This window comes from Palaemon carinicauda, chromosome 28 (genome assembly GCF_036898095.1).
Source record: "Palaemon carinicauda isolate YSFRI2023 chromosome 28, ASM3689809v2, whole genome shotgun sequence".
NCBI lineage: Eukaryota > Metazoa > Arthropoda > Malacostraca > Decapoda > Palaemonidae > Palaemon > Palaemon carinicauda.
This window is the reverse complement of record NC_090752.1, coordinates 35128282-35141529: the sequence shown is the minus strand read 5'-3', so window position 1 is coordinate 35141529 and position 13248 is coordinate 35128282. Positions and strand designations below refer to the sequence as shown.

The window sequence follows — 13248 nt, the reverse complement described above, 5'->3', positions numbered from 1 at the left end:
CGAGCGTCGCTTAACGTCAACGTGCGGCTGGCAACCCACACTGGGTCGCATCGGTGGAGGAACCACCTCAACTGGCAGACGCGAGTAGGTTACCTCAGCGTCAACAGGGCGCACAACCGACCGGTTGGAAGGTTGTTGGCCAGAAGGTTCGGTAGCAACCTTCTCCGCATTAAAGTCCTCTATCAAGGACGCAAGCTTGGACTGCATGTCTTGCAGCAAAGCCCATTTAGGGTCTACGGGAGCAGGTGTGGCAACAGACGGGGTTAGCGACTGAGGCGGTACCGTTTACCATCCCTGAAAGCCTTGTTATGCGTGACATAATTGTACAGCAAAACTTCAAAGGCTCGAAAACAGCTGTGAAGTTGACCTGTAAACAACTTGGAGCGTCTCCTGGCCAGGCGCCAGGGAGAGTCTACGAGAATTGAGAAGTCTATCTGGGCAGAGGCATGAACTCCCAAGCCGAGAACTTCTCTCGTGTCATATCAGACTCTCGCTCTATAAACCAGTTTAAAAGAAGGGAAAGCAAAGGCTGTATCCCCCAAACTCCTCCTGGTGAAAAACCAGTCGCCTAGCCAACGTAAAGCTCTCTAGGAGAGCGAGAGAGCACTAGCTTAAAAACAACGGCTTCGAAGTAGCTAGGCCTAGTGTAAGCTCTGACGTTTAGGCGAACGAGGAGCAGCAGTTACAAAAAGATCCGGACAAAGATCCTTAAAAAAATCATCATGATTTAATTAAAGTCCATAGGAGGCTAAGCAGCTTTAGGCTCCTCTCCATCTGACAGAGTCCTCAAGGGAATATCAGTAGGAGGGGGAACAGCAACTTCATCTACAGGAACCTTGTCCGATAAAAGCTGAGTCTCAAGCAAGGGAGAGACCTACCGTGGTGGCAATGCTTTACAAGCAGAGTCCACACTCACTGGTGCATTAGTAGCGGACCAGAACGCAACGTCATGTAACTGCTTGACAGTCTGTGAACTGTCAACAACTGAACTGTCAACCACAACAGGTGCGTGAGGACGCACAGCGTCCACTCGAGACTGCTTTGACTGCCTAGACTGAGCAGTCAAAACAACTCTAGAATGCGGAGGTTGACGCACAGCGTCAAAACAAGTCAACTCCGATTGTTAGTGAACGTCTTGAACGTCAACAGGAGCATCAGCAAGTGGCCTAACGTCCAAATGCGGCTGAAAAACCACACGAGACCGCATCGAGTGTGGTTCTAAACAACCTAACTGACGTGACTAAGCTACGCCAACGTCAACAGTAAGCACAATGGAACGTTAGGTTGGCTGAAAGCCAGGATATCGATGAGATAAACGGCTAGACTCAACGGACTAATCGGTAGAATAGTCTTCCATAAGGGAGGCAAGCATATACTGCATGTCTTGCCATACAACCCATTAAGGATCAACGGAAAAGGTTGTGGTAAGAGACGAGGGTAACGTCTGTGACCGCAACACTTTGCCTACAAAAAAAGACTCTCGGAGTCTGCTTTTGTTAGGCGGCGAGCAGTTATCCGATGACTGCATAGGGTCAGAGCTGTCCTAATGGTTGTAACCAGGACGCTGGACCTGTCCTGAAAGGACTGACTTTCGCTTAAGGGCTTCGAAACCTTGTGACAGGTTTCTTATGCGAAAAGCCTTCGGATGACGAGGAGAAACAACGTCTCTCTCGTCTTATGGTAGGGGAGATCTTGGTAAGATACACCCGATACCATAGAGGGAAAACGTCTGTTCGTTGGTCAAGGCCTCTCGAACCCATAAGTCGTTTGACATTACTTCTCCCCTGGGCTTGGGAGCATGTAAGAGGTCCCGGACTAGGTGAACGACAGGCACGAACAGACGAACCCTCGGACGCAACACTGTAACACTTTGCGCATATCACTTTATCACTTTATCACTTCGATTTTCTGTTTTGCACTTATTTCACTGAAATCGAAACTTTTACTGATTTCTACCTGAAACACGCAATTCTACCCTTCATTAAAAGGTAGTAATTGCGAAATCAGTCGTATAATGCAAGCTCATTAATACCAGCAAAAAACAGAAAACATATTTTAAGATAAAAAAAAATCAGTGGCTGGGAAAGAGACTAAACACTAGTTCATATAACTACGTTTTCAATCTCTCACCGCACATAGCCTGGGGACGAGAATAAAAAACTAAAACGTTTTATCCTTCCTCCCCGTACAGCGACTAGGGACGAGAGTAACTCGAGAACAACGTTACCCGCTTGAACGGAACGTTTTCTCTCCTCTCTCTCCCTCCGTCTCTATCTCTCTCTCTCTCTTTCTCTCTTGATTTCGCACCTAAGAGAAGAGCCCAATTATATTTCGTCAAAAAAAACATGTTATTTGACTAAAGGAAAAAACTGAAAGGTTTCTCAAATAAAAAGTTCCTTTAAAATAGAATTTAAAACATTTAAGCTAAGAAAGAATGAACAAAACGTCAGAATCGATTTACTCTTACTGCAAAGTGAAACCGTGATACACTCTCTCTCTATCGTAACGATAGAGCGCATGTTGAACGTCCTGAACGTCAACAACTGCGTAGCATAAATAAACTAAACGTTAGTTCATCTTTGAAAACAGTACGAAGACTATCAAAGAAATTCTTTCATAAAATATTACATTTAAAAAGTTTTAAATCCTTAGCTCTTTAAAAGCTAATTACGATATAAAGGGCTCAACGTTGATTAACTTCGGTTTCCAAGTTAGGACCGCCTACTCTCAGGAAAGGTCTATATAAACAAAACATTAAAATTATTTTTATATGTTTATAATAAATGGAAAGTTAATCGAAGAGGCCTAATAAAGGCGGAGAGATATAAAATATATAGAGGAAAATCTATAACGTGATATAATTACTAAAAGCCTAAACACACTTCCGTCTAAGGGAAGGGTCGGCCATTTAAAAGTGAAAGAAAGTCCATACTCTCTTTGTCACCATAATTAAATCTATCCAAAACGAGTTCAAGATTTAAGATGAAGATAAAACACCTGCATAGCGAAAGCTCAAAACTAGAATAAAGTACTTCACCAATTAGTTGTGAAAAAACTCCAGTTTAGCAACAGCGAGTAAGTACGTCTTGTCGATAGCTCGACAGAGAGAAAATTGAGTCTTTGTTTACATTGAGTACTGGGTATCTGGACGACAGATGGCGCTGTTGGGCACACCCGCAACCTGTGTAGCGATCGCTGGCGAGTTTTTACCGTAGAAATGTCTGTCGGGCAACAGAGTTGCAGCTATATAATCACCGGCTAAGTTAAATATTGAAAACAGACAGTTGCTGAATACGTCCTTGGAAAAAAAAACTTCTGTTAGTTGAGTGCAGTATTACTAAGTTAGCAGAAAAGTAACTAGATCCAGAATCACATAAACAGTAGCGAAAGTATTCCACCTAAAAGAATTTATAGATTTCTATAATCAATAACTACATTTTGTGTGAATATTTATAGGGTATATGAGGAATTTTGCAAATATCACTAGAATTTTACATCTTTACCAAAATTTTATAAAGAACCTTTGGCAATGCTGCTTTCATGTAAACAACACTTGAAACTTCAAGCACATGAGTAAACGTGTAGTTGTGGTGGAAACTACGACTGATTTAGTTGTTTCTTATAAGAATATGTAATAGAATTGGGATAATCGGCCTATAGCTAATTAATATTAACTTGAACATTTGATAATTCACCCAAAATAAGAAAAGTTACGGTGCAAGACAGTAATCACACTAGAGTCTCTGACTAGGGATTTGTACTAAGAAGTTTTTAAAATCCTAAATTTTTTTTCTAGAACTGCCTTGCTAATTTAAGGGTGCGTTATACCACTTGTAGTGTCTTATGACACGGGATATACGGTATATATCCTGTTTTCAAGATAAATGAATTATAATACAAGATAAATGAATTATAATACAGAGTGAATTTTACCTGGTGAGTTTTTTTTTTTTTTACAGTAAAAGTTTTTTTTTCTTTCTTTTCTTTATTTTTATTTTTTTTTGGGGGGGGGGACGGTTTCAGGATTTTGGGATATTGGGCTCGCCTAGCCTTGGACACTGCTGAGTTGAATTTGTCGTTAGCAAGTACAATTGTAGGGCCACTTGCTATTCATGGCGAACGCAATAATAAAATATAAAAAAATAAATACAACTAATAATGATAATAAAATAAATAAATCATGTCTGTGTCCTGAATTTAACGTCGTAAATTTTTGGGCAGCAAGTAAAACTATCGTAGAATTAGAAAAATGAAGCGAAAGAATATGCAATACTATTGTAGACTCGCCCTTCAAGAAATCGTTATTTTCCAGTTAGTAATTTTATTCCATCCAGTACTTTTATTAAATTTCGGGGTTTTTTTTTTCCGGGCAGTACTTTTATTCCATCCAGTACTTTTATTAAATTTCGAGATTTTTTCCACCCAGTACTTTTATTCCATCAGTACTTTTATCAAATATTGAGATTTTTTCCACTTCGTACTTTTATTCCATCAGTACTTTTATTCGATACTTCAGAGTATGTGTTGGAAGAATTCTGGAAAACGGGGTGGAGTTCTGCTCCATTTCCCCCCGAGTCCATTCGTGATTAGGCTGTGGGCCCAGGGATCGAAGGTCCAGCGATCCCGAAAGTGATGTAGTCTGGCCCCCACCAGGAACCCCTCATTGCTTGGGGGGTCCTACGGATTTGTTTCCGCAACCCATCCTCCTCGGCCCTAAGAGAAGTTACCTCCTGGGAAACTTCTCTTAGGGCCTTTTCCTTTCTGACTGGGGTGAAAAGAAGTCGACTGCCTCTCAAAGGTAGGATTAAAAACTGGAGACTGGGCTACCAGTTGTTGAGGGACCATCTGGAAGGTGGTCTGAGGCATCGTGGTCATCGTCATGGCGGGGAGTTGTGCAGGTCTATGAGGTCTCCTTGCCTTTTTATTCTTGGGTTGGGGACCTCCTTCCGAGGATGATTTCCTTTTCGAGGTCATGCCCCACTTTTGGAGAAGGTTCCTGTTCTCCGTGGCTGCTCTGGCAATGATCTCTTGGACCAGTTCCTGTGGGAAAAGGTCTTTACCCCAGATGTTCGAGGTCATCAGCTTCCTTGGTTCGTGTCTGATGGTTGCTGAGGCCAAGACGAACTCTCTACAGGCTCTCCTCGCTCTGAAGAAAGCGTATAGGTCTTTCACAAGGGTACCCATGTGAGACTTAGCCAGGAAGATGAACATTTCTGGGGCATTATGTTGACCTGCACTCATTTCCAGACAGTTCTGATGAGAGAGGGAAGCCGCAAGTCTCTCCTTCGACTCCTATTCCTTCCTCAGAAGATGGTCTGGCAACTTTGGAAAGTTCTCATTGAACTGTTGTTCTGCTATCTCTGGATCCAACTTAGAGACGGAGAAGATTAGGTGGACATCCTTCCACTTCTCCTTGCAGGTAGGCAGTGCTAGAGAGAATGGCTTGCATTCCTCTAGGGTTGGGCAGGGTTTTCCCTCATCGACTGCCTTGAGGGCAAAGTCTAGTGCTTTCTCCGTAAAGGGGAAAGAGATGGAGGAAGGGGCAAGAAAGGTGGGGTGTCTCTTGCTCAGTGCTGAGACTTTGGAGTTGGTGTACCTGGCTCCCTTCAAGGCCTTCAGGAGAATGGCATGTGCCTTCTCATGTTCGAAAACAATGATCTCTTTGGGGACCGTTTCCTCTCGGGCTGCATTTTCATCCCGCAGTCTCATGTAGCACTCTGGATAGGCCAAAATGTTAGGCCAGAACTCAAGGTGTTCAATCTGTCTGGCCTCAAACTTCTCAAAGACGAACAGTTTTCCATTCATCATGGGCATATGCTCCGCATACCTCCAGGGATTAGTTTCGGAGCAGTGAGGGAGATCCGACACTCTAAGAGGCTTCTTAGCCGTGCCCTTGGTGGATCTGAAGCGGTCCATCCTCTCCTGCAACAGTTTTTGCTGCTGCTTGAGCGATTCCCGCATCGTCTCTTGTTTTCGTTGGAACAATTCCATCATCCGTTGAAGAGATGTTAGAATCTCTCATTTGTGTTGACCTGGGCAACTGGTTGTGGAGTTGGGCCCGGAGATGTTGACGGCAGAGGTTGGTATGCCGTCATGGCAAACTGAGGGTCTTCTGTTGCCGTTGACATGGATACTTCTTCCTTCGCTCGTGGAGGGTCCACGTTTTCTTCAGGGCCACCTTGCAGCAGGTCCTGTTCGGCATCGGTGGACACTTCTGACCTCCTTTCTTGGTGGATGTCCATGCCTTCTAGTGCCTCATTAATGTCCGAGTCTATCTTCAGTTGTACGAAGGGAGACCGGAGCTGTTCCTGGGGCACCACCGCACTCGGCAGAGCCTTGGGGAACAGTAGGCAACTTAGGGAGTCATTGGGTAAGTATGGTCCTGGAGAGTTCTTTTGGAACCCTCTTACCCATTTGCAAAGGGTGTCCCTTGCTGTATCCCTAGTCTCTATGGTAACTAGGGGATTTTGCCGAAGCCGTTGGCCAGCTGGGTTGAGCAGGTGGGGCAACCCTTTGGATTCCAATACCTTAGGACTCCTGACACGATGCAGTAGGGGGCATGAGTCCTGCACTTCGTGTGACCACAAAAGTCTTTCCCTTTATGGTTGCAGAACAATGCTGCGCACTTCTCCACAGGGTCCTCCTGTAAAGGAAAAAACCAAATGAGTACTCCATGTTTTTTATATCAGTGATATAAAAGCATAGTTTTTTATAACAATAGTAATCACTATTGTTTACGGTAGCTTAGGATAGTAAGCTTAAAAGGAAATGAAAAAGACACATATCTGTATTTCCTCTCCCAGGCCATTGCTGAGACCTCCGTCAGTATTAATATTCAGTTTCCCTGATAGGGAGGATACAAGGTAGAGAAACTCTAGGAACTAGAGTTAGAGTTAGTAAATGTCTTATACTAACATTATCCCCCTGTAGTATATATTAATACCGATCGGGTATATTAAGTCCCTGTTGATCGAGGAAAACCGTCAGGGTGTTGAGGGAGTATTCAACCTCAACAGAATATCGTGGTCCCAACAATTGTCTGCGATAGGAAACACATAGTATGTTAGAAAACATGTGTACTACTGTATAGTTGTATACAGTAGTTTGCTGGCGGCATTGCCGGTGTTAGGTTAGAGAGAGAGAAAGATTAAGGAAGGAGAGTTTCCTACTAGTATGAATAAACATAACAGCTGGAAATGTAGGAGGACTATCAGACCGCCTACTGTCTCCTTGCCGGAATGAAAGTTCCAATGGAAGGGGAAAGAATCTATCAGATTCTGGCTCCCACCCATCCACAAAAGGCCTGTCGCCGACAATGAAGTCAACGGCAATGAATGTGGATGGCAGCTCAAGGGAGGGCTGAAGACTTTCAAAAGTATGTTAGGTTTCTCACCGGCAGCCGTCTCAATCTTCCCCCCAATATTACTCACTTCCTGTGAAGAAAGGCAGTAAGGGGGAAGGTGGCAGAGACGGCTGAACTAACTGCTACCGGCAGGGTACCAGCCGGTAACGCAGTCACCCTGTCAAGATACCGGTGAAAGAATCTTGTGACGGCATGACGTCACTAAAGGACAGAGGGTCTTATAGTTCATTGATATCAGAGGTATACCGCCTCCCTCAAACAATGAACTGAGGAAGCATAGCTTCCTGTACTGACGACATTGTCAATGGCAAGACAAGGGCACCCTGAGTAAGTCACTATCTAAATCAAGGCCGGAAGCAGTAAGAACTTCGTTCTACTCGAAGGCGACGAAGAGGGACAGTGGCTGCCGCCTATAACGGCGGCGACACTCGGGAAGGGAGGTAGGGTTTAGCCTCTTCTCTCTGAGAGAGAGTGAATATTGTAATTTGTCTATAGAGTCTATAGATTCTAGAGAATGTAATATCTCATACGAATCTAGAAGGAACGATAGGGTGAGGCTAAACAGGGGGAATTACTTTACTAACATATATATGAGCAAGAGTAGCCTTACTTTGGTAGGAGCCCCAGCCAAGGTAATCGATACCACCGGGGTTCCCGCGGCATATGATAAGTAAAGTCACATAATAGAAAGAGGAATAATTTTTATGTATGCAATATCACAGCTTGTATAATTTTCCTAACTAGCTAATATTATAGCTTAAAACCGGGAAGTGTCGCCCCACTGATTAAATAAAATGCGAATGTAACGGGCGACAGCAGTCGTAAAATGACTACCTCCGGTCTCGGCAATGCTCACCCAAACACATTTAAATTAATGTAATTTAACTGTGACAAGGGAGACTAAAATTATACACAGGAAACAATTAATACTCAACTTTCTAGATGACGAAGATGCTGGAGATTGCATGATGAATATTCCAAAAATTAGTAAAAAACACAGGGTTAAAGGGGAGCACAACACGCTTAGCAGGCTACTGGAAAAGGAATGGCGTCGAGGGAGTAGTAGGGAAGGAGGTCCACTGGGTGCCTAGAATGGCACCCCTTTCTTTTGCCACTTCTCCCCCTTACATCGAAGAGTTAAATTTATTCGGGGTGAAGATTGCCATGTGTCGTATCTAGAATACGTCCCCTAATATTATGCAATATTCTTTATTGGATACTTGCCCCAGGAGTTAGAATCCTGGAGACCTTCCATTTAATTCTCTGGGAGTATCACTGTAGCAAATATCCCTTAGAAGGCTACCTAAAGGAACCCTTTCATCAGGACGACATGGCCTGAGCCCAAAAAAGTGTTTATATGAGTGTGAGAAAGTGTTATAAGATTGTAGGAAAGGTTTTTAATAGAACATAACCCTCACAAAAAGCGGGGAATGACTGTAATCATGATTTAATGTATCACTTTTTTACCACTTCAATCTCTTTGCTTTTGCAAAAATAATTGAACATGTTTTTTATAAGAACTGAGATGGAGGGTGTAAGCAAGATAAAAGAAAAATTATAGGGAAGTTTTGGTAGCAATGACTGGGACAATCTAGCAAATATGGAACTAGAAAAAATTCAGGATACAACATGAAATCATATACAGTATTGGAGATCAAATTCTGAGGGTCGCATGACAAGCAAGATTGTGTTACCATATGTCACAGTGTTCTTAAAGACAAGTACACCTTGCAACACAGCACAAGACTTTATCACAAGATATCAGTTGTGAGCGTTAGTGGGAACTCTGCAATAAATTAGAGATATTTCTGAGTTATTGGGATCCAACTTCATGAGGCCTTTCTGTATAGAGTCAATGAATTACTGGATGCAATAACATTAAATATTAAACTTGTAATCAGTGTTATTATGTCCATAACATATAAATAATTTTCTTAAGTTAAATTTATAAAAGGGTATGAGAAAGCATAAACTGTCTTACCTTTCGCATATGGTTAGTATAACTAGTATGAAATCTCCAACGTTTATTGCATGTGGAACAAACATACAACGTTTTGTTTTGATGATATGTTTGTCTGTGCACTTTTAGATTTGACATGCAAGTGAAAATCTTATTGCATTCAGGGCAAGGGTAGCCTCTGTGCGCCCTTATATGCTCCATCAAGAGAGAAGTATGCAGAAAGGTTTGTCCACATTTGGCACACTGATGAGTGCCATAGGAAACTCGGTGCACTTTGGCCTGATGTCGCTGAAGTGCCTCCTTTCTGCTGAAGGTTCGCCCACAAAGATCGCACAGTGAACTCTAAAACCAAAAAGGGATAATCTATTATACATTAAGGATAAGACAAGACAGGAGGAAGACAATAATTTTGTTTTGGTTTATCTAACTGGATAAGATTTAAAGCAACACATTAATTACATGATACTTCATTCCATGGCTTTCACAGTAAAATCTATTACTTCATAATTACATCTGAATTGAACAGGATATTAAGTGGACGTGCCAACTTGACAACCTCTAAATAAACAATAGAATATTTTTCCCTCCAACCCTGCCATCATATCATCCCACTTTTAAACTAGCAAACAAAACATCTCAAGCTGTTGAGAACATAATGACAGCCAAGACAGTGCCAGATGAGTTACACTAGGAAAGAAGGTACAGTAATCCCCTGACTATCATAGGTGTTACATTCCAGTGAATCCCACAATAACTGATAAACCATAAGCACAGTAGATACAAAAAAATCTATGGTATATTTTTTTCGCTGTTGTTATAATTTTGCATATTTTTTTTTATTTTCATAAATTTAGGCTTTAAAAACCCTCTCAATATTCTTATACAGTGAACCCTCGCTACTTCGCGGTTCGACCATCGCGGATTCACCACTTCGCGGATTTTTTCCATAACCCATATATATACAGTAATATATATATATATGTATATATATGTATGCATGTATTTATGTATATATGTAGGTATGTATATGTGTATACATATAAATATATATATATATATACACACACACACACACACATATATATATATATATATATATATATATATATATATATATATATATATATATAATATATATATATATATATATATATATATATATATATATATATATCTAAAGTAGGAAGATGTGATGTAGTTCTAAGGGAAAAGTATGGGAAATATGTCTGGGTAATAAGCAAAGCTCTACCTCCAGTTTGTTTCTACATTATGATCAGAGATAAATGTAAACAAAACATTGGTTGCCATTTTTTATCGTGCTTTTTAGCATGTTTAGGAAATGCATGATATAAAATCACCTTTAATATTTGTGCCTGTTTTAGTTTAGGGTACTGTAGTACATGCATTAAGTGTTCTGTACATTAAAGGGTAGTTTGTTAACAGTACTACTTACAAGGGAAGGTTTTAAAAGTCTGAATATACATGTTGAATAAATAGGTATATATGGTGTCACTACTTCGCGGATTTTCACCTATCGCGGCCGCGACTGGAACCTATCTACCGCGATAAACGAGGGTTCACTGTAAACACATTATAACCTCAAAATACTGTAGGTTGGCCAAGGCACCAGCCACTCGTTGAGATACTACCGCTAGAGTGCTATGGGGTCCTTTGACTGGCAAGACAGTACTACATTGGATCCTTCTCTCTGGTTATGGTTCATTTTCCCTTTGCCTACATATACACTGAATAGTCTGGCCTATTCTTTACATATTCTCCTCTTTCCTCATACATCTGACAACACTGATATTAATAAACAATTCTTCTCTCAAGGGGTTAATTACTGCACTGTAATTGTTCAGTGGCTACTTTCCTCTTGGTAAGGGTAGAAGAGACTCTTTTAGCTATGGTAAGAAGCTCTTCTAGGAGAAGGACACTCCAAAATCAAACCATTACTCTCTAGTCTTGGGTAACCCAGCCACTGAGGGGGGGCAAGGCAGCCTCAACTTGGTGCCGGTCCCAAGCCCGGGTAAATGGCAAGGGTTGGCGGCAGGAAAGGCATCCGGCCATGAAAAATTAGCCAAAACAACTATGGTCAGTGAGTATAATCAGAATGAAATTAATGCTAGGGCGTCCCCCTTAAGCGACGCATTGGGACCTCGCCTGATCCCTCCGAAAAATCGGCAAGGGCTACCCAATCATGGGTGGGCTGGGTTAAAGAGGCAAACTCAGAGGAAAATATCTGTGGAGAGGATGAGAGTAGGAACTCTGAATGTGGGGACAATGATTGGAAAAGGGCGAGAGCTGGTTGACCTCATGGAGAGAAGGAAGATTGGAGTGCTGTGTGTGCAGGAGACCAGGTGGAAGGGAAATAAGGCAAGAGAACTAGGCGAAGGTTGTAAATTATATTACGGTGGAGCAAATATGGAAGGAAGAAATTGAGTTGGAAAATTTGATTGGGGTCAATGGGAAAAATGACAGAATTATGAGTTTAAAGCTAGGACTGGGAGCAACAATAGTCAATGTGGTGTGTGCTTATGCCCCGCAAACTGGATGTACAGAGGAGAAGGATACATTCTGGGAGGAGATGGACCAGGAGCTTGGAATAATTCCTGCAAGGGAAAGGGTAATTATAGGAGGAGATCTGAACGGCCACTTGGGAATTAGTAGGGAAGGGATAGAGAGAGCACATGGAGTTTGGGGTGTGGGTGAGAGAAATGATGGGGGAGAAAGAGTGACTGATTTTTCATTGGCTTTTGACCTACCAGTGATCAACACCTTCTTTGAGAAGAAGATTAACAGACTGATTACTTACAGTAGTGGTGGCAGGGAGAGCCAGATAGATTTGCTGCAGTGTAAGAGAGACCATCTGAAGGAAGTTAGAAATTGCAAGGTGATAAATGGGGAGAGTGTAACAGTGCAACACAAGTTAGTGGTAATTAATTGCAGACTAAGGAATTGTAGGAGAAGTAAAAAGACGAGAATGGACCCAAAGATTAAGTGGTGGAAATTGAAAGAGGAAGAACTGAGAGTTGTTTAAGGAAAGAGTGCTGTAAGCAGTAAGGTTACATGAGGATGTACAAGAATAGAGGACCGAGAATAATAAAGTGATTCTAAGGATCGGTGAGGAAGTACTAGGAAAGTCATCAGGAAGAAGACCCCCAAAATGATGAAGAATCATGGTAGTGGAATGATGAGGTGCAAGAACGGGTAAAAACCAAGAAAGAAGCCAAGAAGAAGGCAGATCTATCAGGACAAGAGTAGGATAAAGAAAACTATAAACAAGCAACGAAAGAAGGATAAAGAAAACTAAACAAGCAAAGAAAGAAGCAAGAAGAGCAGTAGCAAAGGCAAAGGAAGAGACATTAAATGAAGTCTATAAAGAGATGGAAACACCAAAAGGAGAGAAGAAAATATTATGAATTGCTAAGGCCTGAGATGCTGCATCTAAAGACCTGACACAGATAAGGCAAATAAAAGACAGCAATGGTATAGTTCTAGCAGAAGAGAATGAAATTAAAAAAAGGTGGGAAACTTATTTTGGAGGACTATTGAATGAGGGGAACCCAAGAACAGTAGAGTATTTGAAGATGGACTCCCAAACGAGACAGTTACCATAAGAGTGACTAGAAGAGAAGTAGAACAAGCAGTAAAGAATATGAAAAATAGTAAAGCTGCAGGACCGGATAATATACCAGTAGAGATGTGGAAGAGTCTTGGAGAGGAAGGCATAGATATCTTTTGGGACCTGATGCAGATCTTCAATCAGGAAAAGATGCCAGAGAAATGGAGAAGAAGCCTAATCATTCCCATCTATAAGGGGAAGGGAGACATCCAGGAATGTGGCAACTACAGAGGCATAAAGCTGATAAGCCATACTATGAAAATATGGGAGAAGATCATTATTGAGAAGAGACTCTGAGAT

The 13248-nt window shown here is 41.7% G+C and overlaps 1 protein-coding gene across 3 annotated transcripts in view; it reads right to left on the bottom strand.

Annotated features, from left to right (window-relative positions):
- The window catches only part of LOC137621496 (uncharacterized), an 81566-nt gene that overhangs the window by 24310 nt on the left and 44008 nt on the right, over positions 1-13248 (bottom strand). For all 3 annotated transcript variants that reach the window (XM_068351846.1, XM_068351847.1, XM_068351848.1), the window contains exon 4: positions 9345-9665. In XM_068351846.1, the coding sequence (XP_068207947.1) occupies positions 9345-9665 (321 nt within the window). The remainder of the gene's footprint in view (positions 1-9344; positions 9666-13248) is intronic.